The 27987-nt window shown below is 44.1% G+C and overlaps 1 protein-coding gene across 1 annotated transcript in view; it reads left to right on the forward strand.

The window, feature by feature from the left end:
- The window catches only part of LOC144696402 (uncharacterized), a 204430-nt gene that overhangs the window by 43930 nt on the left and 132513 nt on the right, over window positions 1-27987 (forward strand). Inside the window, exons 3-7 of the mRNA XM_078567646.1 lie at window positions 529-712; window positions 6964-7359; window positions 8123-8488; window positions 15396-15554; window positions 24188-24397. Coding sequence (XP_078423772.1) covers window positions 529-712; window positions 6964-7359; window positions 8123-8488; window positions 15396-15554; window positions 24188-24397 — 1315 coding nt within the window. The remainder of the gene's footprint in view (window positions 1-528; window positions 713-6963; window positions 7360-8122; window positions 8489-15395; window positions 15555-24187; window positions 24398-27987) is intronic.

The raw sequence follows: 27987 nt of genomic DNA on the forward strand, positions 1-27987 counted from the left end.
CATTTTCACTTCAATGTTCACTTGTCTTTGACTGTCTGACCAATTAAAGTCAAATATTAATAGTCAGTTCTGATGAGAGAGTCAAAATTGTTAATTCATTGCAGCTCCACTATTGCTTCTTTCAAAAAAAAACTACAGGTTGAATTTTTTCCCACTCTGTTAATAATGAGCACCTACTGTTTACAAAAGGCAAATTCTATCAGTTATTGCTTTCTTACAGTTTCAGAATATATTCCCTAGCTGTCGCTGGGTCAAAATCCTGGAACTCCCTCCCTAACAGCACTGTGGGTGTACCTACACCACGTGGACTGCAGGGGTTCAAGAAAGCAGCTCACCACCACCTTCTCAAGGGCAGCTAGGGATGGGAAATAAATGCTGGCCCAGCCAGTGATGCCCATATCCTGTAAATGAATGTTAAAAATGTTTCATTGTTCTTTGAACGGTGAGAATTATGTTTGGTCGACATGTGGAAGGTCATAACCTCCAGTGGAGTTGAAATGAATTTGCTGTTGTTGCTTTCTGTGCCAGCCTACCCTCCAGCCAGATTTGACCAGACCTCCACTACCATGTGCCAGATTCATTGCTCACATGAACACGTCATCCAGCAGTTTGCGGACGCCGTGGGACCTCAACTCCAGGCCCCGAACACTCCACGCGGGACCTTCAAATGTGAAACCGTCCGCTTCCTCCAAGGACATATGGAAAACTGCAGGTAATCTGAGGTTTTGGCATCCACACACGTCCATGACTAATTTCTGGTTTTTGCTCAGACAATGTATTCAACACAAGCACAATCGGTTAGTCACTCACTTATGTGAAAGCTCAGGTGCCTCAGGGTACAACGTAACCTCAAGTCAAACACATATCGATCAGTAACATAACCAAGCTCACATTAGGACATGAGGTACTCGAGTTTTTAAAGGATTTAATAAGGACATAAGAAATGGGAGCAGGAGAAGATCACACAGCCTGTTGAATTTGCTCCGCCATCATGACTGATCTTGGGCTTCAACTCCACTTTCCCGCCGGCTCCTCATGCCCCTCAATTTGTTGAGAAACCAAAAATCTGTCTTTAAAGCCTTAAAAGTATTCAATGATGGAACATCCACAACTCTCCGGGGTAGAGAATTCCAAAGATTCACAACCTTTGAGTGAATACATTCTTCCTCATCTCAATCCTAAAGTTCCCTTATCCTGAGACTGTGCTCCCGTGTTCTAGATTCCCCAGCCAGGGAAACAGCCCCTCAGTGTTTACCCAGTCAAGCCCTCTCAGAATCTTGTATATTTCAATGAGATCATTTCTCATTCTTCTAAGCTCCTGAGAGTATAGATCCAATTTACTCAGCCATTCATTATATAGAACAACTCTCTGGGTTGATCCCAGGAATCAACCTTGATGTAGTGTTCAGTTTTTCTATGTTTGATTATGTGAGTCTTTTTACTGTCTATGCTCACTGTGCTTGATTGGTTAAGCCCTGAACTGTAGATAGAGCTGGAAACCTGAGCTGCAGCACAGAGTAAACATTTAAAAATAGAACTTGTTGCACACATAGAAATTCATGTCATCTCTGCCTGAGATATAAAATATATAACATTTAATACAGCAGCGATAGCTTTGTAATTATATAGCACCTCTGTTACAAGCTCCATAGAGACCAATAGCTTTTAGAAGTGATATGAATTTCCCAGTGTCTGACTCAAACGATCACCCAACAGGATTTTATGTTTTCATTATTCTACTGTAATAAACACACTAAACTGCACACACTAAAATCAACATCGAGTAAACTTAATAAGCAATACACTAAACTTCAGAAAAGGTATTCCATTCCCTAGTAACTTCTTAACACAACTGAAAACCCCACCTGCCTTTATAGATTACACCGCACTCTGTAGATATGTAGTCCTGTGATTAAAATCCAAAGACCCCCCCCCGAGCACTAACAGGGTCTCTCCTACCTGCTTCACCAGGGTGAATATTCCAGTATCCTTTTAAACTAAGTTCCCTTCACTCAACTCTTTGAGCATAATCAAATGGACTTCCCACAAAAAGTTAGTACGCAGGTACAGGGAGTAATCAAGAAGGCTAATGGAATGTTATCCTTTGTTATGAGAGGAATTGAACATAAAAGTAAGCATGTTATGCTTCAGTTATACAGGGCATTGGTGAGACTGCATCTCGAATACTGTGTGTGGTTTTGGTCTCCTTATTTAAGGAAATATGTAAACGCATTGGAGGCGGTTCAGAGGAGGTTTACTAGATTGATACCTGGAATTGTCTTATGAGGAAAGGTTGGACAGACTGGGCTTGTTTCCACTGGAGTTTAGAAGAGTGAGGGGTGATTTGATTGAAGTATACAAGATCCTGAACAGTGTTGACAAGGTGAACGTCAAAAGGATGTTTCCCCTTGTGGGTGAGTCCAGAACTAGGGGGCACTGTTTTAAAATTAGGGGTCGTCCTTTTAGGACAGAGATGAGGAGAAATTTTTTCTCTCTGAGGGTTGTGTGACTTTGGAACTCTCTGCCTCAGAAGGCAGTGGAGGCGGGGTCACTGGATATTTTTCAGGCGGAGGTAGATAATTCTTGTTAGACAAGGGAATCAAAGATTAACGGAGATAGTTGGGAAGTGGAATTCAAAACACAAACAGATCAACCATGACCTTAATAAGTGGCGGAGCAGGCTTGAGGGGCCAAAAAGCCTACTTCTGTTCCTATTTTGTATGTTTGTATGTTCATATATTGCAAGGTTCCCTCTGGTGATTCCATGGTTTTTAACTCTGCAAATTCCTTGTTTCCTCGAACAGTGGTTCCATCGTCACCAACCCCCCACTTGATGGTTAAGCCAAAAGCCCAGTCCTTTCCTTCTGTCTGGCATTGCAGCATTTGTTGTAGGACTTCACATCCAAAACTTTCGGCCTGATTGTCCCTGAGAGTCAATGAGTCTGGGCAGCAGCAAGACTAGCTGCTTTTTCCAGATCTTACATCTCGCACCTTACTTTGATTCGGTCTCAGTTTGACCATCCCTAATAAGCAGCTGACATGAGATTGTCTCTAGGCGGATTTAGTATGAAGTCACATGTTCTTGCCTCCGGGAAGAGTAAGTAGAAGGTCCCACCCCCCCACTATTCCATTTTACATTGAATTAAAGAAGACAGTTTAAAACATAACCATCTTTTAATGTCCAGTGGTCATAACACTTTTAATATAGCAAAACATCACAAAGGTTTTCAGAGGAGCAGTATCAAATAAAATTGGACACCAAGGCACACAAGGCAATATCAGGACGGGTGAACAAAAGCTTGCCAAAGAGGTAGGTTTGAAGTAGCATCTTAAAAGAGGAGAGCGAGGTGGAGAGATTTAGGGAAGGAATTCCACGACACAGGGTCTGGACAGCTGAAGGCATGGCCTCCAATAATGGAACAGATGTAGATAGAGGGGAACTGTTTACACTATCAGGGAGGTCAGTAGCCAGAAGAGACAAGCCTGTGGGATTGGTGGTGTAGTGATAATGTCACTGGACTAGTAATCCAGAGGTTGCAGGCTAATGCTCTGGGGGCATGGGTTTGAATCCCACCATGGCAGCTGGTGGAATTTAAATTCAATTAATGAATACATCTGGAATTGAAAGCTAGTCTCAGTAATGGTGGCCATGAAATTAGTGTTGATTGTCGTAAAAACCCAACTGGTTTGCTCATGTCCTTTAGGGAAGGAAATCTGCTGTCCTTACCCGATCGGGCCTACATGTGACTCCAGACCCACAGCAATGTGGTTGACTCTGGAACGGCCTAGCAAGACACTCAGTTCATGGGTAATTAGGGATGGGCAACAAATGCTGGCCTTGCCAGTGACGCCCACATCCCATGAAAGAATAAATAAAAAACGTTCAAAGTAAGGGACAAAAAAGCCAGGTGGGAGATGAGGCCAAATGTAGCAATATCTGGAATGGGCTACCTAAAATTAGATTCGATATTAACATTCAGGAGGGAATTGGATAAAGACTTGAACGGGAGATGATTTGCATGTTACAGGCAAAGAGCAGGGGCTAGTGGGATCAATTGGATAACATTGTCAACGAGCTGGCAGTGGCATTATGGGCTGACTGGCCTCCATCTTTGATTCAGTCATGAAGCAATGTCAATAAAGTGAATCCTATTTATTAAGCCAGTAAACAGTATCTGCATAATAGGAATTTTGTCCAGACAATGAATTGGATGAATACACTTCCAACTGAACAATTGCCTGGGTGGAGCTAGTTTTTGCAATCTTCAGTGAAATGCATGGGCATTTTATCAGCTGGCATTCATTCTAGCTGGTAGCTGGCATTGCGTGAACATTACCACAGTTTTACAACTAATTACTCGCCATATGGTGGCTGGTGTAGTTACATCGGTGGCCAAAGAAAAGAGCCGGTTAATTTCTTTGGTTAGTTTACATAGCTATGTCTCTTGACACATGCCATTCAAACACTCTCCCGGCAACAGATGGAACAAGGGTGGGAATTGTACAGGATCCCTGCATTAATCAGCACTGTGCACCATCCCTTTATCCTTCAGAATGACTCTGGTCACATGGTGTGTGGAAATTACAGGCAGGGATTGTGTGGGGAGGATTTCTCGATTCTTTCAGACAAGGCTGAACACAATTTCGACCACTGCGTTTATTTATCAGGAAGATCAGGGCTTTAGATGAAAGGAGGGGCAGGGAGAGTGGGGGTTGGGAGTGGGAGAGGGAGGATATTGGGCTTCCTCATAGCAGCAAAGCTCAGATCATTGTTACTTGGGAAGTTGTTGAGGTGACTCGGGGATGGATGGGGGGGAATGACGCGGAATACTCTTTTCCTTCCTACATTGTCATAGAAATCAGGTTTAACCCTTGCAAGAGCTGAGCAAAGTCAGAATATCAGGCAGTAACAATTGCAGCTTTGGGCTCTATTAGATCAACAGCTCTGGCTGGTGTGTGTCTATAGCTAATGTCCCTCAGTGTCTTTTTAGACAGTTTAGAATCTGTGCTGAAATGGGATTCTTTTTCTGGCTCCCTAAGGAATATTCAAGCCCATTTTCTCACCTGCCCCATACCCCTTGATTCCCTGAGAGGCCAAAACTCTGTCTATCCCAGCCTTAAATATATTCAAAGATGGACCATCCACAATTCTCTGGGGCAGAGAAGTCCAAAGATTCACAACCATTTGGGTGAAGAAATTTCTCCTCATATCAACCCTAAATGACCACCCCCTTATTCTAGATTCCCCAGCCAGGAGGAAGAAGGTCTAGGTATCTACCCTTCCAAGCCCCTTCCAAATCTTGAATGTTCAATCAGATCATCTCTCTTTTTTTAAACTCCAGAGAAGATGAACCTGATTTACTCAGCCTCTCAGATGCCTAGTTTTAGGAATTCTGTTCAAAAGTTGCGGGGAGTCATATCTTTAGCGCTTTTCTTGAGGAAACCCCTCCACTGCTCTCTCCTTTTAAGGCTTCCTCAAAACTTTCAGCAAGTTTATGATCATCTGTCCGAATGGCTTCTTTGGCTTGTCTCATCTGACAACATCCCTGTGAAGCACCTTGGAATGTTTTCGCAATGTTAAAGGCGCTATGTCAATGCAGATTTTTGGTAGAGAACAGTATGAACAGTGGAAGGATTCACAGGCTGCGAAGCTAAAATGTGACTGCTCCTTCCATGTTTATGTCACCTTTTTCCCAGTCCAGAGGTGAGTTAGTCCTGTTCAAGGAGAAGTTTAAGGCTCCTAGAACCCAAATGATGAGACCGAGATAGATAGGTTCTTGATTGGTAAGGGGATCAAAGGTTACGGGGAGAAGGCGGGAGGATGGGGTTGAGAAACTTATCAGCCATGATTGAATGGCGGAGCAGACTCGATGGACCGAATGGCCTAATTTCTGCTCCTATGTCTTATGGTCTTATGGAACTCCAAGCTAGAGCTGCTGTCTCCGCTCACCAGGACTGTCTGGAGTCTGGACCTTCTAACTCAGAGGCGGGGATGGCTACCATTGAGCTAAAGGCTCACCCCTCCTAACCTGGTGATGAAGTGCTTTTAATTTGATCGAGTGAGGGAGCTGTGTGTATTATAGTAAAGAACTTTATAATATTTAAAGGTTCACTTTGAATTAAACAACGTTGAAAGTGATTTTAAAAACCTGTGCTAAAGGACTTAAAGTGAAGGCGACCGGGATCCAATGTAGGTCAGTAAGCACAGGGGGTGATGTGTGAATGGGACTTGGTGTAAGTTAGGACATTGGCAGCAGAATTTGGATCCTGAAGTTGCAAAAATTTGGAGTTGGGATGGGATAAGTTTGAATATTTTTAGACTGGACAAGGTCTGCTATTGAATGGAGGGTCCATAATGTTTTAGTTTGAAGTGATGAATTCAACGCAACCTCCTATTCTGTCTCTGTGTCTCTTCTTAATATCAGGATCCAAAATTCTGCTCCCTTTTTCTTAATTCGCACCAAGTATTGTTACTCCATCATCCCCTGTGCTCGATGACCTACATTGGTTCCCAATACGGAAATGGCTCAATTTTAATATTTTCATCCTTGTTTTCAAATCCCTCCATGGTCTCAGCCCTCCCTATCTCTGTAATATCCTCCATCCCTGAGATCCTGCACTCCTCCAACTCTGGCCTCCTGCACATCCCCAATTTAATCGTTCCACCATTGGCAGCTAGTGGCCTAAGCTCTGGAATTCCCTTCCTAAACCTCGCTGCTCTCTTTCCTCCTGTAAGATGCTGCTCAAGTCTACCATTTTCCCCAAGCTTTTGATCACCAGTCCTAATATTTCCTTATGCAGCTTTATGTCATATATTGTTTGCTAATTTCGCCTAGGAAGTGCCGAGGGATGTTTGGCCGTGCTAAAGGCGCTACGTTAACGTAAGTTGTTACCTCATCTGTTTCTAGGTGTGCTCCAAGCTCGGAGTGGTTTCACCATTATGTTTGCATTTCCACCACCCAGTGTACCCGAGGCGTCGATTCACAGCTCAATCGATTTGCCAGGTGCCATTCGAACACAGCACAAAGGACCTGCCCATGTCACCTCCAGCAAGTCTGACATCTCTGATGGAAGAAACGGAAAAGCAGGAATATATTCAGAGGGAGGCAGGACTTGGAGCTGGCGTGAGAAACCAAGATGAAGAGTTGGAGGCAAACACAGAGCGTGGAAGCCCTAAGGTGATTTGGGATGTTGCAGATCTGGATAACAAAGGGACAGATGAGGAGGATAGACTGAGAGAAAGCATCAGTCCCCTTCTATCAGAACTGGATGGCACTTTATCACACCCCAGTAGGCACACTTTGAATGTGTGTAGCCAGGGAACTGAGTTCAGCATGGACAGAGACACCAATCAGGCAGGTAAGGTCATTGTTGGGGTCATCTCTTATCTTTTGTTTCTTTAGAGTCTTCAGGCATGTCCGTTCTGAACAGTGGATGTTAAGCTTCATATTGATCGACCTGAGCTAATTCAGGAGGCTGTGAAAAGCAAAGTCGATATGTGACATGAGCCCTGAATTTTCACCAGGAAGCTCTGATTTTCTACTGTAACATCGACAGGAGATCAACAGAACTCTTGGGAAATTGATTATCCTGTCCTCTGCCGGGGTTTCACTGATTCTCCATCAGTGAACACCCACAGAATTCTCATGCACCTGAGCGCAAAGACAAAAAAATTCATTCGAGGCACTTGAGTTTATAATCCAGGTTGACACTCCTAGTGCCAGCACTGAGTGAGTTGAGAGTCAGATGAGACATTAAACCATCTGTCCCTTCAGCTGGATGTAAAAAGTTTCATGACCACTATTTCAAAGAAAAGCAGGCGGATTTTCCTCCTGGTCATATTTATCCCTTAACCAACATCACTAAAGCAGATTATCTGCTAATTATCTCAGTTACGTTTGTGGGAGCTTGCTGTGTGCAAATAGGCTGCCACCTTACCTAGATTGCAACAATGTCTACACTTCAGAAGTATTTCATTGATGGTAAACAGTGATTTGGGACATCCTGAGGTGGTGAAAGACGCTATGGAAACGTAAGTTTTGTTTGTGTTTTTGGTCAACAGAAGCCATGATTGTTCTCTCCCACAGTCTTGTCTGTTTTCTGTTTTATTTCCGTCCAATAGAAATGCCAGACAGACTATCCAATTGGGGAGGTGACAGCAGTACCGATCTCTCCCAATTTCCCTGCTTTTCACTTTCCTGGAACAGCAGGGATTCCGTGGACTCTGAATGGAACACAGCCAGCAACAGTATCCATTCCGAGAGGAACCACCTCCACAAAGGCTCTCTGGAGTCCAGCAGTCTTTACCAGAGCGTTGTGAACACGGATCTCAATGTGCCCAGCTGCCATAGCACCGGTGACTGGCTCCATGTATCATCCTCGGTGGCGAGAGGCTCTCCAGTGGAAAGACCACCTTCATTTGTAGAAATCTGGCATGACCAAGTCCTCAGGCACTGGCCAGTTCTTCCGCCCATCTCAGCACAAAGAGGTTAGCACATGTTCATTTCATACTTTTCATATAGTTTATTCAACTGCTCCCTGATTGTCTATATTTTGATGCTGTATCACATCGACTGTTGTAAGGTGCTATTCGTTTGCACTGAAAAGTCATTGGGAGTCCTTTGTAAGTGGAAGCAGAAGATCAGCCATGATCAAACGAATAGCAGAGCTAGACTAAGACCAACTCCAGCTTCAATCTCTTATGTTCTTATTTCTGACTTTGGGAGATAGGGTGGTATGGTCACTGTTTCAGACAAGGGGTCTCCCATTTAGGACTGAGATGAGGAGAAATTTCGTCACTCAGAGGGTTGTGAATCTCTGGAATTTTCTAGCCCCCAGGTCTGTGGATGCTCGGTCTTGGAATATATTTAAGGCTGAGATTGACTGAGTTCGGATACTAAGCAAATTGAGGGTGTGGGGAGTTGGTGGAGAGATGGAGCTGATGCAGAAGTTTAGCCATGGTTGTATTGAATGGTGGAGCAGGCTCGAGGGGCCAAATGGCCAACTCCAGCTCCTATTTCTTATGTTCTTGTACATTTCAGGTTCCAGTGAGTTGGCAGCTTTCCTGATTGACTGTACTGGAAATAAAAATGGGGAAGAGATGTAAAATCGGGCTATTGCACCAAGTCAAGATCTACAACAGTGTGCGTGCAGATACAGCTCTCTCTCCTCCTTTAAGACACTCCTTAAAACCTACCATTTTCCTAATATCTCCTTATGTGGCTTGGTGTGAAATTTTGTTTGATAACACCTGTGTGAAGTGCCTTAGGATGCTTTACTACATTAAAGGGACTATGTGGATGCAAGATATTGCTGTTGTACACTATCAAAAGCCTTCATAATTTTCAACAGCTCTTGTGTCCTAATGCAAGTGTTTAATCATTTTAGTGATAGATGTTAGTCTTCAGGTTGTGTTGTACCTTGAGGTGTCTGTGTTTTAACATAAGGCACCTGATTAGTTTACTTTATTTGCATTCACTGCATTGTCTACATGTGTCAGAAATTAGTAACAGACATGTGTTACTCCCTTCTCACAGTCTGCTGTGGCCCTGCCTTGCCTTTCAGATGGATAATTCCATTGTGGTCATTATAATTTCCTTTCAGATCTGTGCTCAGAGACTGAACAATTGCTATTTGACCCATTTTAACCCTTTTGAGCATCATCTTCAAAGTGCGACTGTCCTTGACAATGAAGGAGACCTTCCCATTGTCCATCTTTTCCATTGCTATTCTAGGGCCAAGTCAACTGGCTTTTTAAATGGCTAAAGGAGGAGACAAAGTGCCTTGCTGTTTCCGAATGACTTCACTTGAACTTCCCTTTCAGTCTTTACCATGTTTAGAATAATGTATTCCTCCAGATGATGGGAATCTTGACAGCCACAATATGCCTTGAAGTGTCCTGTCAAATAATTTCTTCTGCGGTGATTGTTCCAGCTGACCAGTCGAACAAGAGCTGGGCCGTTCAGAGTTTCCTCCAGGTTCTTTTTCCACCAAGAGAAAAGTCATTGAACAATAAAGGGTGGAAATGAGCCCAGGCCTAGGCTTGGTGCACAAGAGTTGCCAACTATGGTGATGTATTCCTGGAGTCTTAATCACAAGACGTCCTACCTCCAACCGCCCCACCGCCTTCCTCCCTTCATTGGTTGCCCGACATGTCCATCCTTGCCATGCACTGCGTTCTCCTCAGCCAATTGGAAAGCTAAGAGAGTCTTTGTACCTGATTGGTTAATTCTTGACTGTCAGCTTTTTATCCCCATTTCAAATTATTTTATGATACATATAAATATAAATGAAATTGTACAAAGACAACGAATAAGAAGAGGACGCATTTATTGTTGAATGTCCCTATGATTTTTTATCTCAGATTTCCCAGGAAATTCATACCTGAAGACTTCAGCACAATCCTGGAGGGTTGCTGCCTTGCTTTTATAATGATAGAAAGGCACCAGTCATCCATAAAAGATTGTGTAAACATGTTGTGGATTCATTTATTAAGTCTAGGCACATGTGAACAGATATAAATGGGTATAAAGCTTGAAGACTCCAGCAACAAAGCTTTGTGCTGTGTGCTTTGCTTTAAAGAAAAAGTGAGACTAAAACTGGACCGCATGACGCACTTCCCTTCTGGTGATGTCATACTGCAATCCCTTAAAGGCACATTACAACATTGGCAACCTGATGGGAAATGCTGGACAAAGAGGTCATCTTGAAATTGGGCCTCTGACCTCATTTACATCTTCAAAGTAAGCTACAGCTCCCATGGTGACCCCACATGCAGCTTTTTGCCCCCACCACCCCTGTTTTTTCAGAGGGGGGAGTGCCCTCCTGCTCCTCCTGGATCCTCAGGAATGTTCTTTTAGAAGTTTACCTGCAGTAGGTTGCCACCAAGTGAGGGTAGGCCCAATGCTTGCTCCTCTCATCGGGAACAATTTTTTTAAAGGGCTCCTTGGACAGGTATTAGGCTTTATCAACATATTAAAACTTGAAAAGAGAAGGCTGAAGGGTGATCTAATAGAGGTCTTTAAAACTTAGAAAGGTTTTCATAGAGTGGATGCACGAGAGAATGATTCCATTTGTGGGGAAGAGCAAAACTAGAAGCCATCAATGTGAGATAGTCACCAAGAAATCTGGCGGTGGTTTAATTGGAGCACACAGGCAGGCATGAACTGATTGGACTGAATGGTCTGTTTCTGTCTGTATGTTCCATGTACTTCTGTGTAACATGTAAAGTCTGTTGTCCTTGCAAGTGAAGCTCACATCCCATGAGCGAACTAAATATTTATAGGCATCTGCCTAGGCTGCCTAAAAACTTGGCCCCAGGAGCATGGGACCAATCCCTATGCAGATTGGGCTCAGGTTATCCCAATGCTAAATTGGTATGTTTGCACCATTTTTAGGCCCCAGAAAACAGGCACAAACACATACTCAGTGTTACCTCCGGAAGCTTCAGAGATAAGTAGGCAGTGCTCATGCAGTGTGGTACTTGTGTTGTTTAACAATCTAGTGTATTGTTTCAGAAGCGTCTCAAGCATTTTTGATTATTCAGGCCAGCATTTACTGCACATCTTTATCGTTGAGAAGCTGGTGGTGAGCTAACTTTGTAAGCCGCAGCAGCTGTGAGGTATAGGCAGACCCACAGTTCGTTTAAGGGAGGGAGCTCCAGAATTTTGACGTAGCAACAGTGAAGGAATGGCGGCGGTATATTTCCAAATCAGAATGGTTGTAGCTTGGAGGAGAAATTGCAGATGGTGGTGTTCCCATGCATCTGCTGCCCTTGTCGTTCTAGTTGGTAGAGGTCTCAGGTTTGGAAGGTGCTGTCGAAGGAGCCTCGGTGAGTTCCTGTAATGCATCTTGTAGATTGTACTCACTCCTGTCACTATGGGGAGAATTTTCTCCCCGGCAGGGTGGTTGAACGGGACTGGGCGCGGGCATGCACGCAGCCGATCGCCACCCACGATCGGACAGACGCCGCCATTTTACGTGGGCGGGCCTTAATTGGCCCAGGGTGACGTGCGCCCGGAAGCGCTGAGCGCTCCCTGTGCGGGCGGGAGGGGATTGCCTGAGTCGGAGCCTGCGCTCTGTCCCACATGCACACGAAAGAGTGCAGGAATCTCCCTGAGGCACAGAGCTGCCTCAGGGAGATTAGCTTAAGTTCCAAAAAATTTAATAAAGGGGAAAAAAACAATTTTAAGACGTGTCCCAGCTCATGTGAAACTGCCACATGAGCTGGGACATGTCTATTAATTTTATTAAAAATTTTTACAAGGTGGAAGAGTCAATTACTAGGGGACATAGATTTAAGGTGAGAGGAGAAAACTATAGAGGTGATGTGCGGGGCAAGTTTTTTACGCAGCGGGTAGTGAGTGTCTGGAATTCGCTGCCAGAGGAGGTGGTGGAAGCAGGTACGATAGTGGTGTTTAAGAGGCAGCTTGACAAATACATGAATAGGATGGGAATAGAGGGATACGGACCCCGGAAGTGCAAAATGTTTTAGTTGATGGACAATATGATCGGCGCAGGCTTGGAGGGCCGAAGGGCCTGTTCCTGTGCTGTACTTTTCTTTGTTCTTTGTTCTATAATAAGGAAACAGTGGATGACATGAACAAATATTTTGCTTCTGTGTTCACTATAGAGGATTCAAAAACATTCCAGTAATAGCTGTAAATCAGGAAGTGGGAGGGAGAGAGGAAGTTGGTGAAATTACCATCACTAGGGAAGCGGTACTGAGCAAACTGACGGAGCTGTGGACCAACAAGTCTCTGGGCCCAGATGGACTTCATCCTAGGGTCTTAATGAAGTAGTACATCTGGTGGTGTTAATTTTCCAAAACTCGCTAGATTCTGGAAAGTTTCCACCAGGCTGAAAAGTAGCAATATAACCCCTCTATTCAAGAGGGAGGGAGGCAGAAAACAGGAGACTATAGGCCAGTTAGCTTGACGTCTGTTGTGGGAGAGGTGCTAGAATTGATCATTAATGAGGTTATAGCTGGGCACTTAGAGACACTCAAAGTAATCAGGAAGACTCAACATGGTTTTGTGAAAGGAAAATCATGTTTAACCAATTTATTGGAGTTCTTTGAAGGAGTCACATGTGATGTGGATAAAGGGGAGCCTGTAGACGTAGTGTACTTGGATTTGTGGAAGGCATTTGATAAGGAATCACATCAGAGGTTATTGGGGAAAATAAAAGCACATGGTGTAGCGGGTAACATATTAACATGGATAGAAAATTGGCTGGCTGGCAGAAAGCAGAGAGTATGCATAAATGGGTCTTTTTCTGATTGGCAGGATGTGACGAGTTGAGTCCCACAGGGGTCTGTACTGGGGCCTCAACTTTATACAATTTATATCAATGACTTAGATGAGGGGAGTGAAGGCATGGTAGCTAAATTTTCAGATGACACAGATAAGTAGGGAAGTATGTTGTGAAGAGGACATAAGGAGGTTGCAGACGGATATAGATAGGTTGAGTGAATGAGCAACAATCTGGCAGGTGGAGTATAATGTGGTAAATGTGCAGTTGTTCACTTTGGTAGAAAGAATAAAAAAGGAGAGTATTACTTCAACGGAGAACGGCTGCAGGATTCGGAGGTGCAGAGGGATCTCGGTGTTCTAGTGCAAGAATCACAAAAAGTTAGTATCCAGGTAAATAAAGTAATTAAGAACGCTATGGAATGCTATCTTTTATTACAAGAGGAATTGAACATAAACGTAAGAATGTTATGCTTCAGTTATACAGGGCATTGGTGAGACCACATCTCGAATACTGGGTGCAGTTTTGATATCCTTATTTAACGAAGGATGTAAATGCGGTAGAGACAATTCCGAGGAGGTTTACTAGATTTATACCTGGAATGAGTGGGTTGTCTTATGAGGAAAGGTTAGACAGACTGGGCTTGTTTCCACAGGAGTTTAGAAGAGTGAGGCGTGACTTGATTAAATATATAAGATCCTGAACAGTCTTGACAAGTGGATGTGTACAGGATGTTTCCTCTTGTGGGTGAGTCCAGAACTAGATGGCACTGTTTTAAAATTAGGGGTCGCCCTTTTAGGACAGCGATGAGGAGAATCTTTTTCTCTCATTTCTCAGAGAGTTGTGCAACTTTGGAACTCTCTACCTCTGAAGGCAGTGGAGGTGGGGGTCATTGAATATTTTTAAGGCAGAGGTAGATTCTTGATGGCAAGGGAATCAAAGGTTATCAGAAGTAGATGTGAATGTGGAATTCAAAACACAAACAGATCAGCCATGATCTTATTGAATGGTGGAGGAGCAGGCTTGAGGGGCTGAATGGCCTACTTCTGCTCCAATATTCGTACGCTTGTTGTTATGGCACAGTGGATGGCAAATGCTGAGCTGCTCAAATCCCAGAGGGAAACTTGAAAGAGCTGCCACAACTGTTTTGCAATTTGTACTTTATTTCAAGATGCATGCCATGATTTCAGTAGTAATGAGCTCAGCAAGACTTAGAGGTTTATTACAAAACTAAATTAAATATTTATTAATAGAAGAAAAGATTTTAAGCACATACATAGGTCTACAAATTACTACTATAATAACTCCTAAATCTCCTAATTAATCTAGCTCCTAGTTACACCTCCGTTAAGGCAGCAGCAAAACAACATAGATTTCAACAGGCCCTGGGAAAGCACACAATACCCTGGACAGGGATATTCACAATGAGTTTTCTTAGCTTTGGTTCCTCTAGACAGCAGCTTGATACATAGAGGCTGGAGACTTTTCGCACTTGTTAGATCTCTGAATGCCTTCCCCTTACACATAACCTCAGCTCCTTTATACATCTTTCTCCCTTTTTAATGCAAATCCCATTGTTCCAATATGTCTTTGCAACTTTACTTTTTCCATAATATAAATCTTCCATAGTAGTCATATTATCAGTAATCTTTGGGAAAAATAAACACACTGTTTGGTTTAGCCTCTGTTGGCTAGGTGTAACACCTTACCATCTCTTTGAAATTCACGACTCTGGTTTAGCTAAAAACGCAAATGTTCTTCACGCTTCACATTCTAAATCTTCAGCCATGTTTACATATTTAGCATTTCAAATCCTAGCTTCTCTTTTGATAACTCAAAAGCTCCAGACTAGCTGTCTACAATTCAATTAAACCCCACCCCACACACACACAACCTCACACAGAGAAACTAATCCAAATCCCACTATTAATCTACCTTTACAATAAATCACAATAATATTATGAAAATTATTATATTTTCATGACACTTGTATGTTCGTATGAAAGTGGAGAATATTCCAACACACACCTGATTTGTGGAGAGGCTGTCAGTTGAATGTCTCTTGATTTGATCCATCACTCTAGACAATTGTTTCTCAGATACTAACACAGCTCTCTCTCTCTCTCTCCTTATAATTTTCATAGAAAGCTTGGAAACCTGGTTGTCAGGGAGCCCTGGACAAACTTTGGACAGCTACAGTGGCTTCAGTGCATATGAGGAACTAGATGGGATCATCCCATACACTGGCTCTTCCTTATCCCATCGCACTGTGGATGACCTGGCAGAGGAGGTTTCTGATTCAGGTTGTAGTTCTATTGTATTGCAATGTCTCCCAGTGCCTCTCCTGTCCTCACATGTCATTCAATGTTTCATCCTAAAGGGTGGGCCTTAACTAATGAACAATCACCCAGAAATCCTGATCTTTATAATTAGAAGCATAGGGAAAAAGTTATTCTAAATCTTGTCAGAACAATGATTTGACTCCAGCTGGAGTAACTGTGTCCAATTCTGGGCAGCGTACTTTAGGAAGGATGTGAAGGCTTGGTAGAGAGTTCAGAGTAGATTAACTAGAACGGTTCTAGCGAGGAGGCATTACAGTACATTAACAGCACTGTGGGAGCATTCAGAATCACATACACTGCAGTGGTTCAAAAAGATGTCCGAGCGCCACATTCTCAAGGGCCAATCAGCAGTTGGGCAGTAAATGGCTGACTTGCCAGCGATGCCCATATCCCGTGGATGAATAGAAAAAATCTTGGGGAGGGAGGGGGATCTAACTGAGGTGTTGAAAATGCTTAAAGGAGTTGATGGGACAGCGCTTCCCAAACTCTTTTCCCTGCACTGTGACCCCATTTTAATGCTTGAAAATTGGTGCGACCCCAGACTGAGTAGTGGGCGGGAGGGGAGCGATTACTTAGTAGGGGGGGAGGGGTGGGGGGTGTTGATTGTTGAGTGGGGTGGGGGTGCTGGTTTTTGAGCAGGTGGGGGTGGGAGGAGACAGAGTTGTTGAGTGGGGCTTAATGGTTTTATCCTCAACCATCTGATGGGACCTCTGAGCCAATTTCAGGACTGTCCCACCAAAGTCTCTGCTTGACAGTCACCATCGCTTCCTGGGAGCTCCAACCCCAAATAATCACCCCACAACCCACGGAGAAGAATCTTCCTGTGGGTGAGTGGGCGTGTGTCCCGACGTCACCGCGCATCATTTAGATCGTCCGTTTGGCGGGCGCACAGCGGCGTCGGCTGCGCGTCCGAACTGTCAAAGGCCTACTAAGGCCATTAACAAAGTAATTAAAGTTGTTAAGAATGCTGCCCGTCTAATAAGGTTGGGGGTCAGGCGAAGAGCCCAGGCGGCCTTCACATTTTTCATGAAACCTCATCCATGGGCGGGATGAGGTTTCATGGAGGGTTTATTAATTACATAAAATTTTTTGAAAAATTTAATGGACATGTCCCAGCTCATGTGACAGTTTCACATGAGGGGAATGTCCTTAAAATTTTTTTTTACCTCTATTCCATTTTTCAAAACTTAAACTAATCTCCCTGAGGCAGCTCCGTGCCTCAGGGAAATTTCTGCGCTCTTTTGCAAGCATGCACGAAAGAGCGCAGGCCCAGACTCACGGAATCCCCCCCTCGCCCGCACAGGGAGCGCTCAGCACTTCCGGGCGTGCGTCATGCTGGGTGGGCCTTAATTGGCCCACCCACGTAAAATGGCGGCACGCGCACCTGATCGGTGGTGCCGATCGGGTTTGCGCTCACTCCCGCCTGCCCCCGCACAACCCCCTGACAGGAGGAAATTTTTGCCCGCGGTTTTCGAACGCCTGTGATAGGGTAAAGAGAAATGATCTCCTCCGGTGGGGTGCATTCAGGACAGGGGACAGAAACCTAAGGAACACTTCTTCACACAAGAGGATTGGAAACCTGGAACTCTCTCCCTCATAAAGCTGTTGAGGCTGAGGGTCAATTTAAAATTTCAAGACAGAGATTGATAGATTCGTTTTGGGAAAGGGTAAGGCTTGTGGAACCAAGGTGGGTAGATAGAGTTAAGATACAGATCAGCCAAAATCTAATTGAATAGGGCAACAGGCCCAAGGGGCTGAATCTTCCTATGCTGCTGGCTCCAGTGGAAAGGTTTAAAACATTCTGGAACCTTCCATTTGTTGCTGGCCACTGAAGAACCCTGAATGTGTCAAACCCAATACCTCTCCCATCCTCACTGCCTCATTTCAGCAATGCTTTATGAACCTTATTAACATGTGCAAGGGTCAAAATCCTGGAACTCCCTCCCTAACAGCACTGTGGGTGTACCTACACCACATGGACTGCAGCGGTTCAAGAAGGCAGCTCACCACCACCTTCTCAAGGGAAATTTGGGATGGGCAATAAATGCTGGCCCAGACAGTGAAGCCCACACCCCATGAATAAATTTTTAAAAAGGGGGCCTGATGCCTGTTTTGGACTTCTGATCAAATGTGGGCTTCACATACTTAGCAAAGGGACCTACACCTGTGTAGAGTCTCACTGCTAACTCGGTACATCCATTTTAAACCTGGATAAGGCCGGTGCAGTGCAGGCTGATTTCTCCCGCGATGTGTCTAAAACAGAGCAGTCAGTGTAATGATTCATTATAGGTTCCTCCAACTTGTTATAATTATACCTCAGCAAGCCTGACTAACACATTGGAGTCTGAACCTTTGAGTTTAGCACCTCATCGCTGATTAAATCAAACTTGATGAAAGTTGCCAGATGTTTTATTTTGGGATTCCACAGTCAAATACACAGACTGCCCTCACACACCCCCCAACCTATTGAAAATACCTCAGCTATAATCTCACATCATTTCTCAAATTATACAAGGATCTTAATCCGGAAAATAGAATCAAAAACAGCCCAGCCAAAAAAGTGCTGTTCACTTGCCAACCATGGGTTTATAATCGTATTTGTAGAAACAAATTCTCTTTTTGTTCTTTGAGAAAGGATCATTTTGCTCCAGCACAACCTCAGTTGAACTGGAATCGAATGTTGAATAGGAAACATGGGGAAAGAGCAGGGGGAGTGGGACTAATTGGATAGATCTTTCAAAGAGCCGGCAGAGACATGTTAAGCTGAATGGGCTCCTTCTATGCTGCACTTCTGACCTGCTGCACATCCCCGATTTTAATCGCTCCACCACTGGCGGCGGCGCCTTCATTTGCTTCATCCTAAAGTCTGGAATTACCTCCCTAAACCTCTTTGTCTCTCTAACCCTCTCGCCTCCTTTAAGACTCTCCTTGAAACCTTTAGGTCACCTGCCCTAATATCTCCTTATGTGGCTCGGTGTCAAATTTTGTTTGCTGATTGCTGCAATGAAGTGGCTTTGGACATTTTATTACGTTAGGAGTGCTATATAAATGCAAGTTATTGTTGAATGACTCAACTTGTTCCAGGAGTGTTGCACTTAATGTTGCCTTGTGTACAATGGAATTAATGTAAGATGGGGGCATGAGACCTGAGCTGAGGCACTGCTGCTGTAAGCCAGGCCATCAGAAAGTGTTTGAGAGTTTACAGAGCAGATTCACCAGGATGATACCAGGATTAAAAGGGTTAAATTATGAGGACTGGTTGTATATGCAAGTGCTCCCTTGAATTGAGAAGATTAAGGGTTGGTCTAATTGAGGTGTTTTAGATGATTAAAGGATTTGGTGGGGTAGATAGACAGAATCGGTTTCCTCTAGGGAAGGGGGGAGTCCAGAGCAAGGAGGCAGAACCTTAAAATTTGAGCTAGGTCATTCAGGGATGATGTCAACAAGCACTTCTTCACACAATCTGGAACTCTCTCCCCCAATATGCTGTTGAGGCTGGGGATCAATTGAAAATTTCAGAACCAAAATGGATAATTCTTTGATAAAAGCAAAATAATTCTTTGTTGGGTAGGGGGATTAAATGGATATGAAACCAAGGCTGGGAAATGGAATTGAGATAAAAATCATTTGTGAGTTAATAGTATGGTGGGAAAGGCTTGAAGGGCTGAATGGCCTCCTTCTGTTTCTATGAGCATGGCCCAGGTTGGCTCTACAACCATTTGCCTTCCTTTGCCAGATTGCAGAGTCATGGCCTCAGTTTGGAAACATGAACCTCCATCAGTGTCACTCCAGAGAAAATGGGGGTCTCAAGATGCTGAATCACTAGGTCACACATAAACAACCATTCCATCTTTGCACCGATTCTTAGGCAGCCCTTAGTTACAAACCAGGATAGCTGTGCAATGTTCTGCTATTAAACTTTTTATTCATGTTCCATGCCAGGAATCCTGTGACAAGTAACTCACTCCCTGACTCCCCAAAGCCTGTCCACCATCTACAAGGCACAAGTCAGGAGTGTGATGGAATACTCCCCACTTGCCTGGATGAGTGCAGCTCCCACAACACTCAGGGAGAGACAGGTGTAGTGGTAATGTCAGTGGGTTGGTAATCCAGTGACCTAGGCTAATGCTATTGGGCTGCAAATCCAAATCCCACCACGGTGGGTGGTAGAATTTAATTTCAATTTGAAAAGAAGCAACAAGGGGTGGGAAATATTAGTGGGAGTTGTCTATAGGCCTCCAAACAGTAGTGGTAAGATTGGGGATGGCATTAAACAGAAAATTAGGAATGCATGTAACAAAGGTGCTACAGTAATCATGGGTGATTTTAATATACATATAGACTGGGCAAACCAAATTAGCAATAATACTGTGGCAGATGAATTCCTGGAGTGTCCGAGATGGTTTTTTTAGATCAGTATGTCAAGGAACCAACAAGTGAACAGGCTATCCTAGAATTGTATTGTCCAATGAGAAGGGGTAAATTAATAATCTTGTTGTGCAGGGTCCTTTAGGGAACAGTGACCATAATATGATAGAATTCTTCATTCGGAAGGAAAGTGAGGTAGCCCAATCCGGGACTAGGGTCCTAAATCTAAACAAAGGAAATTATGAAGGTATGGGGCGTGATTTTGCTAAGATAGATTGATGAACTTCATTAAAAGGCATGGCTAATATTAGGCAATGGCTAATGTTTAAGGAATGAATGTATGCATTGCAACAGTTACACATTTCTTCCTGGCACAAAAACACAACAGGAAATGTGGCCCAACCATGGCTAACAAAATAAATTAGGGCTAGTATTAGATCCAAAGAGGAGTCATGTAAAATTGCTAGAAAAATTAGCAAGCCTGAGGATTGGGAGCAGTTTAGAAATTCAGTAAAGGAGGACCAAGAGATTGATTAAGAGGGGAAAAATAGGGCAGAGTCTCTCGCCCTTGTTGGGCGGGCTCAGCGGGGGTGGTCTGGAAGCCGCCCGCCGCTCGCGATCGAGGCCGGAAGGCGATTTCACCTGGCGGACCAATTAAAGCCCACTCAGCATGAAACGCTAGCGGCAGTGCTCAGCGCTGCCTCTGGAGGGCAGGTGGGGGACTGCGAGTGGGGCAAACGTGAACTTCACGAGTGTGCACTTCATAATCTCCCAGAGGCACAGAGCTGTCTCACGGAGATGGAGCATTTTCAAAAAAAAGGATAAAGAACTAAATAATATAATAAAACATGTCCCCTCATGTGACTCTATCATACGAGCAGGGACATGTTATTAATTCAATTTTAAATTTTTTATTTTATTTTTATTTCCTTTAGGAAACCTCATTCCCGCCCGTGGATGAGGTTTCCTAAAAAGTGCAAAGGTCGCTTGGCCTTATCGCCTGCCCGACAACCGAAAGGTTGGACGGGCGGTGAAAAATTTAACTTCATTGATAATTTAGTGGCATTAACAGGACTCTTAGTTGTCAGTGGGCGCACTGCCGACTCTGGCGCAAACCCGCCGAATGAAATATTGTGCGACTGTGCGTTGACGTCGGGACACTCGCCCGATGTCAATGCACGTCATTTTACGCTTGAGCTGAGCGCCTGCCCTCTGAGCTAAAAATTTTGCCCATAGAGTATGAGAGTAAACTTGCAAGGAGCAAAAAAGCAGACAGTAACAGCTTCTATAAATATATAAAAGGAAACAGGCAAATGTAGGTCTCTTACAGTCTGAAATGGGAGAATTTGCAACAGAGAACAAGGAAATGGCAGAGCAATTAAACAACTACTTTACTTCTGATTTCACGGAGGAAGAGACAAATAACTTCCTAGAAATGCTAGGGAACTGAGGGTCTAGCGAGAAGGAGGAATTGAAGGAAATTAGTATTACTGAAACAATAGTGCTGGAGAAATTAATGGGACTGAAAGCTGATAAATCCGCAGGGCCTGATAATCTACATCCCAGGGTACTAAACGAGGTGGCCATGGAAATAGCGGATGCATTGGTTGTCATCTTCCAAAATCCTGTAGATTCTGGAACAGTCCCGGCAGATTAGAGGATGGCAAATGTAACCCCATGATTTAAAAAAGGAGGCTGGGCAAAAACACTGAATTACACTGGTTAGCCTAACATCAGTGGAGGGGAAATGCTAGAGTCTATTATAAAGGATGTAATAACAAGACACTTAGAAAATATCAACGGGATTAGACAAAGTCAACATGGATTTATAAAAGGGAAATCATGTTTGACAAACCTGCTGGTGTTTTTTGAGGATGTAACTAGCAGAATAGATAAGGGAGCACCAGTAGGTGTGGTGTATTTGGATTTTCAGAAAGCTTTTGATAAAGTCCCACGTAAGCAGTTAGTGTGTAAAATTAAAGCACATGGGGTTGGGGGTTATATATTGGCATGGATTGAGAATTAGTTAGCAGACAGGAAACAGAGGGTAGGAATAAATGGGTCCTTTTTGGAGTGGCAGGCGGTGACTAGTGGTGTACCACAACGATCAGTGCTTGGGCCCCAGCTATTCACAATATATATCAATGATTTGGATGAGGGAGCCAAATGTAATATTTCCAAGTTTGTCGATGACACGAAACTTGGTGGGAATGTGAGCGATCAGGTGGGTGTCAAGAGGCTTCAAGGCAATTTAGATATGTTGAATGAGTGGGCAAATACATGGCAGATGCAGTACAATGTGGATAAGTGTGAAGTTATCCACTTTGATAGGAAAAACAGAATGGCAGAGCATTATTTAAATGGTGATAGATTGGGGAATGTTGATATATGAAGGGACCTGGGTGCCCTTGTACACCAGTCACTGAAAGCAAGCATGCAGCAGTTAAGAAGGCATGTTGGCCTTCATTTCGTGAGGACTTGAGTACAGGAGCAAAGATGTCTTACTGCATCTGTACAGGGCCTTGATGAGACCACATCTGGAGTATTGTATGCGGTTTTGGTCTCCTTACCTAAGAAAGGATATACTTGCCATAGAGGGAGTGCAGTGAAGGTTCACCAGTCTAATTCCTGGGATGGCAGGATTGTCACATGAGGAGAGATTGGGCTGACTAGGCACTGTATTCACTGGAGTTTAGAAGAATGAGAGGGGATCTCACTGAAACATATAAAATTCTGACAGGTCTGGACAGACTGGATGCTGGGATGATGTTTCCTTGGGCTGGGTGCGGGTGGGAGGGGGGTCCAGGTCAAGGGGTCACCGTCTCAGGATACGAGGTAAACCATTTAGGACTGAGATGAGGAAAACCTCTTCACTCAGAGGGTGGTGAACCTGTGGAATTCTCTACCGCAGATGCTGTGGAGGCCAAGGCACTGAATGTATTCAAGAAGGAAATAGATAGATTTCTGGACACTAAAGGCATTAAGGGGTATGGGGAGAGCACGGGAGTATGGCGTTGAAATAAGGGATGAGCCATGTTAATATTGAATGACGGAGCAGCTCGAGGGGTCGAATTGCCTATTCTTGCTCCTATTTTCAATGTTTCTATGTAACGTTCAAGAAGCTCAACACCATCCAGGACAAAGCAGCCCGCTTGATTGACGCCATCCACAAACATTCACTCCTTTACCACCGATGCACAGTAGCAGCAGTGTGTACCATCTATAAGATGCACTGTAGGACCTCACCAAGGCTCCTTATACAGGGCCTTCTAAACTCACAACCACTACCATCTAGAAGGACAAGGGTAGCAGACACATGGGAACACCGCCACCTGGAAGTTCCCCTCCAAGTCACTCACCATTCTGACTTGGAAATATATCACCGTTCCTTCACTGTCGCTGGGTCAAAATCCTGGAACTCCCTCCCTAACAGCACTGTGGATGTAACTACACCACATGGACTGCAGCGGTTGAAGAAGGCAGCTCACCACCACCTTCTCAAGGGCAATTAGGGATGGGCAGTAAATGTTGGCTCAGCCAGCGACGCCCACATTCCATGAACACATAGAAAAAATCTTAAATGGTTGTGATTCCTACCCTACTCTAGTGAGATTGGCAAAGACCCTCCCTCCATTATTGTTCTTTGCTCTACCATTATGACCAAAATTGTGTTCTTACTCACAGTCCTTCACTCCAACCACTTTGCAGACTTCAGTGAGACCTATGCTCCCTGTCCCATTGCAATCAGGCACCCAGCAGGAAACGTCTTTCACAATGTCAGCACCTCTTCACTGGTTTCAATGGCGCGATGAGGCACATGATCTCATTTCAAGGTCATTGCTGTCCCATTAATGGCAAGTAATTGATCCTCCCCTGTGTAAAACACCTTTACTCATTAACTTGTACAACTGCTGAATCACCACACCCTGATCTCCTCCGTGTCCTATGTTTCAATTCAATCAATTAGTTGTGGACACAGTTTCTTCACATCTCTTTTGGCCGCCCATCTTACGTCTCAATGACTTCAATACAAATAAAAATGAAGAGTTGTGTAACAGACTGCCTGTTCACTATCACCCATTTTACTCTATCACGGAAACTGAAGATCTACTGTAAAGAACCTTGTGCCCTTGCTGGGGTGGGTCCCAGTGCTGTGCATTTCACAGGGATGTTTCAATGGAGGAACATGGAACGTTGTTGACAGAATGCTCGCTTTTACTTTGCAGAGCTGACTGGGGGGTCATCAGCTTCCCAGACCCCCTGGGCATCGACTTCTCATAAATCGTTGGCTGCAATGAGACTGTCTTTAATGGACCATCAGGGCTGGGATCATCAGCGTCATGTCCATCAGCTCGAGAAGCGTTTGGCTCAAACCACAATAGCAGAAAGCCCAGCGAGGATTGCCAATCCAGATACAGGGGAAATGGACAGGAGTGGTAAGCTCAGGAATAATGTTGGGCCCAGTGGTTATGTAATCCAGAGAACAACAGCGCAAATCCCATCATTTGTAAATAAAACATTGGTATTAGTTTAAGTGATCCATGAATCTGTCAGATTAAAAACTTGACTCATGTCCATTAGGGAAGGAGACATAGGAACAGGGGGAGGCGATTTAACCCCTCAGACCTGTTCTGCCATTTAATTGGATCATGAATTATCTGTATCTTAACCCATCTTGGTTCTGTAATCATTAATCTCCTTGCCCAGCAGAAGTCTATGAATCTCAGTTTCTTGCCCGGTCTGGCCTTTATGTGACTCCACACACCAACACTGTTTCTCTTCAATGGCCTGGCAACCTATCAAAGAAAGAGGAAGATCGACCATCAGCCTCTGACCCCTGACCCCTGTTCCAATGATTCTATTTATTCCATTTGTACAGTTGTTAATGTGGTTGTCAAAATTTCTTGAATTGCAGACGGTTGCATACGAGGTGAATAAAAATTAAACATCAGCTCGAATCTTCTGCCAGTCAGAGTTTTCTGCTGAATTGCAAGTGTCACACTCACATTTTTCTGTCACACTTCAAAAAAGAAACAAAGGGAACTCCCCAGTTACACTAAATTTCAGAGCCAGAATGCCTCCAGCCTTTTTCCCGACCCCTATACCTACTCACCCAGAATTTACTGAGAAGCGATTGTACTTTGTGGCCTTTAAAAGAGTCGTGCACTTACACTTCAGCAGCTCAGGAATGTTTTGGCCAGGAATTTCCTCCAAACTCTGCTCCTGCTCTGTGACTTGCCCAGAAGTGCATTGTGTGGAGTTCCTGCCACCTTGCCAGCCAAATTACAAGAGCAGACGGGAGCTGGTCTGAACAAATTCTCGATAATTGATCAGGATTTTGTTGTGAAAATAACAATGAGGCTGTCAGCATTCACTGTTATCTGTGCAGAAATTGGACAGCCACTTTTAGCACATCTGCAGCTGAATGCTTAACATCTGCAAGTGGCTGTCTGAGATGCTTCATAAATAGCACATGAGTGTGATTTCACCATCTGGCTATCCATTCAAATATATTGCATTACATTAGGTCCCTGTACTGACATCAGAGGTATAGAATAAGCTTGTCAGGAAAGTTAGGGCTTGTCCATTTCAGTCGAATTAGCCTTTTAGTGACGTGATTAGTCTTAAGTGCTGCTAAACAAACTCTCTGGCGCTGATACTTAACCTTTACAAATGTGAAGTCTCATTCCTTCACACTTCAATTATTATGGGAGTTTCAAAAATGACAATGTAAGTAAAGGAGAATCTAACCATCTCCCCATGACATTCAATGGCATTCCCATCACTGAATCCCCCACTATCAACATCCTGGGGGTTACCATTGACCAGAAACTGAACTGGACTAGCCATATAAATACTGTGGCTACAAGAGCAGGTCAGAGGCTAGGAATCCTGTGATGAGTAACTTGCCTCCTGTCTCCCCAAAGCTTGTCCACCATCTACATGACACAAGTCAGGAGTGTGATGAAATACTCTCCACTGCAGCTCCAACAACACTCAAGAAGCTCGACACCATCCAGGACAAAGCAGCCCGCTTGATTGGCACCACATCCACAAACATTAACTCCCTCCACCACTGATGCACAGTAGCAGCAGTGTGTACCATCCACAAGATGCACTACAGGAATTCACGAAGGCACCTTAGACAACATCTTCTAAACCCACGACTACTGCCATCTAGAAGGACAAAGGCAGCAGACACATGGGAACGGCACCACCTAGAAGTTCCCCTCCAAGTCACTCACCATCCTGACTTGGAAATATATTGCTGTTCCTTCCCTGTCACTGGGCAAAATCCTGGAACTCCCTCCCTAACAGCACTGTGGGTGTACCTACACCACATGGACAGCAGCGGTTGAAGAAGGCAGCTCACCACCACCTTCTCAAGGGCAACTAGGGATGGGCAATAAATGCTGGCCCATCCAGCGATGCCCACGTCGCATGAATGAATAAAAATTTTTTTTTTTTACTTTTTATGTCTCTTTTTCAATGTTCCTGTAATCCCATCTTTCTTTCTCTCTCTTTATTTTTCCTTTTGTTCCTGATTGGACATTGAATTCACTACTCTAATTGACAATCCTGGCTCAGACGCTGCATGCCTGATTAAGGATTCTTTAATCTGAACGGTTAAGGAGATACACGACCGCTTTCCCTGTCCGCACAAATCGCTGATCCCGTGTAGAGCTCACTACGTTGGTTGGATATCCCACTGCTGTAAATTGCTGTGCAAAGTCCCATAGAAAGTCTATGGGCAAGTGCAAGTTTAATAAATGGGGAGTATAATATTCCTCTTCTTATAAACTATTAACTCCTGTGGCTGAGAACATTGTGAGAGATTTCATAAAATCATACAGTACAGGAGGAGGCCATTTGGCCCGTTGTGCCTATGCCAGCTCTTAGAAAGAGCTGTCTAATTAGTCCCACTTCTCCACTCTTTTCCCATAAACCAGAAAATTTCCCCTTTTCAAATATCTATTGATTCTTGTTTGAAAGTTATTATTTTTTCTCTTTGCGCTGCCCTTTCAGAAAGGACATTTCTTAGAGTCATAGAGGCCTACAGCACAGAAAAAGGCCCTTCGGCCCATCGAGTCTGCGCTGGTCAAGCAAGTACCTAACTATTCTAATCCCATTTCCCAGCACTAGGCCCATAGCCTTGTATGCCATGGCATCGCAAGTGCACATCCAAATACTTCTTAAATGTTATGAGGGTTTCTGCCTCTACCACCCTTTCAGACAGTGAGTTCCAGATTCCCACCACCCTCTGGTTGGAAAAATTCTTTCTCACATCCCCTCTAAACCTCCTGCCCCTTACATTAAATCTATACCCCCTGGTTATTGATCCCTCCACCAAGGGGAAAAGTTCCTTCCTGTCTACCCTATCTATGCCCCTCATAATTTTATACACCTCAGTCATGTCCCCCCGTCAATCTCCTCTGCTCCAGGGAAAATAACCCCAGTCTATCCAATCTCTCCTCATAACTAAAACTCTCCAGCCCAGGCAACATCCTGGTAAATCTTCTCTGCACTCTCTCTAGTGCAATCACATCCTTCCTATAATGCGGATTCCAGAACTGCATGCAATACTCTAGCTGTGGCCTAACCAGCGTTTTATACAGTTCCAGCATAACCTCCCTGCTCTTATATTCTATGCCTCGGCTAATAAAGGCAAGTATCCCATATGCCTTCTTAACCACCTTATCAACCTGTCCCACTACCTTAATGGACCGGTGGACATGCACACCAAGGTCCCTCTGATCCTTGGTACTTCCCAGGGTCCTACCATTCATCGTGTATTCCTGTGCCTTGTTTGTCCTGCCCAAGTGCATCACCTCACACTTATCCAGATTAAATTCCATTTGTCACTGATCAGCCCATCTGACCAGCCCGTCTATATCTTCCTGTAATCTAAGGCTATCCTCCTCACTATTTACCACCCCACCAATTTTTGTGCCATCCACGAACTTACTGATCAGCCTTCCTACATTCAAGTCTAAATCGTTTATATATACCACAAACAGCAAGGGAC

The sequence above is a fragment of the Cetorhinus maximus genome, chromosome 22 (assembly GCF_964194155.1).
Source record: "Cetorhinus maximus chromosome 22, sCetMax3.hap1.1, whole genome shotgun sequence".
Classification (NCBI taxonomy): Eukaryota; Metazoa; Chordata; class Chondrichthyes; order Lamniformes; family Cetorhinidae; genus Cetorhinus; species Cetorhinus maximus.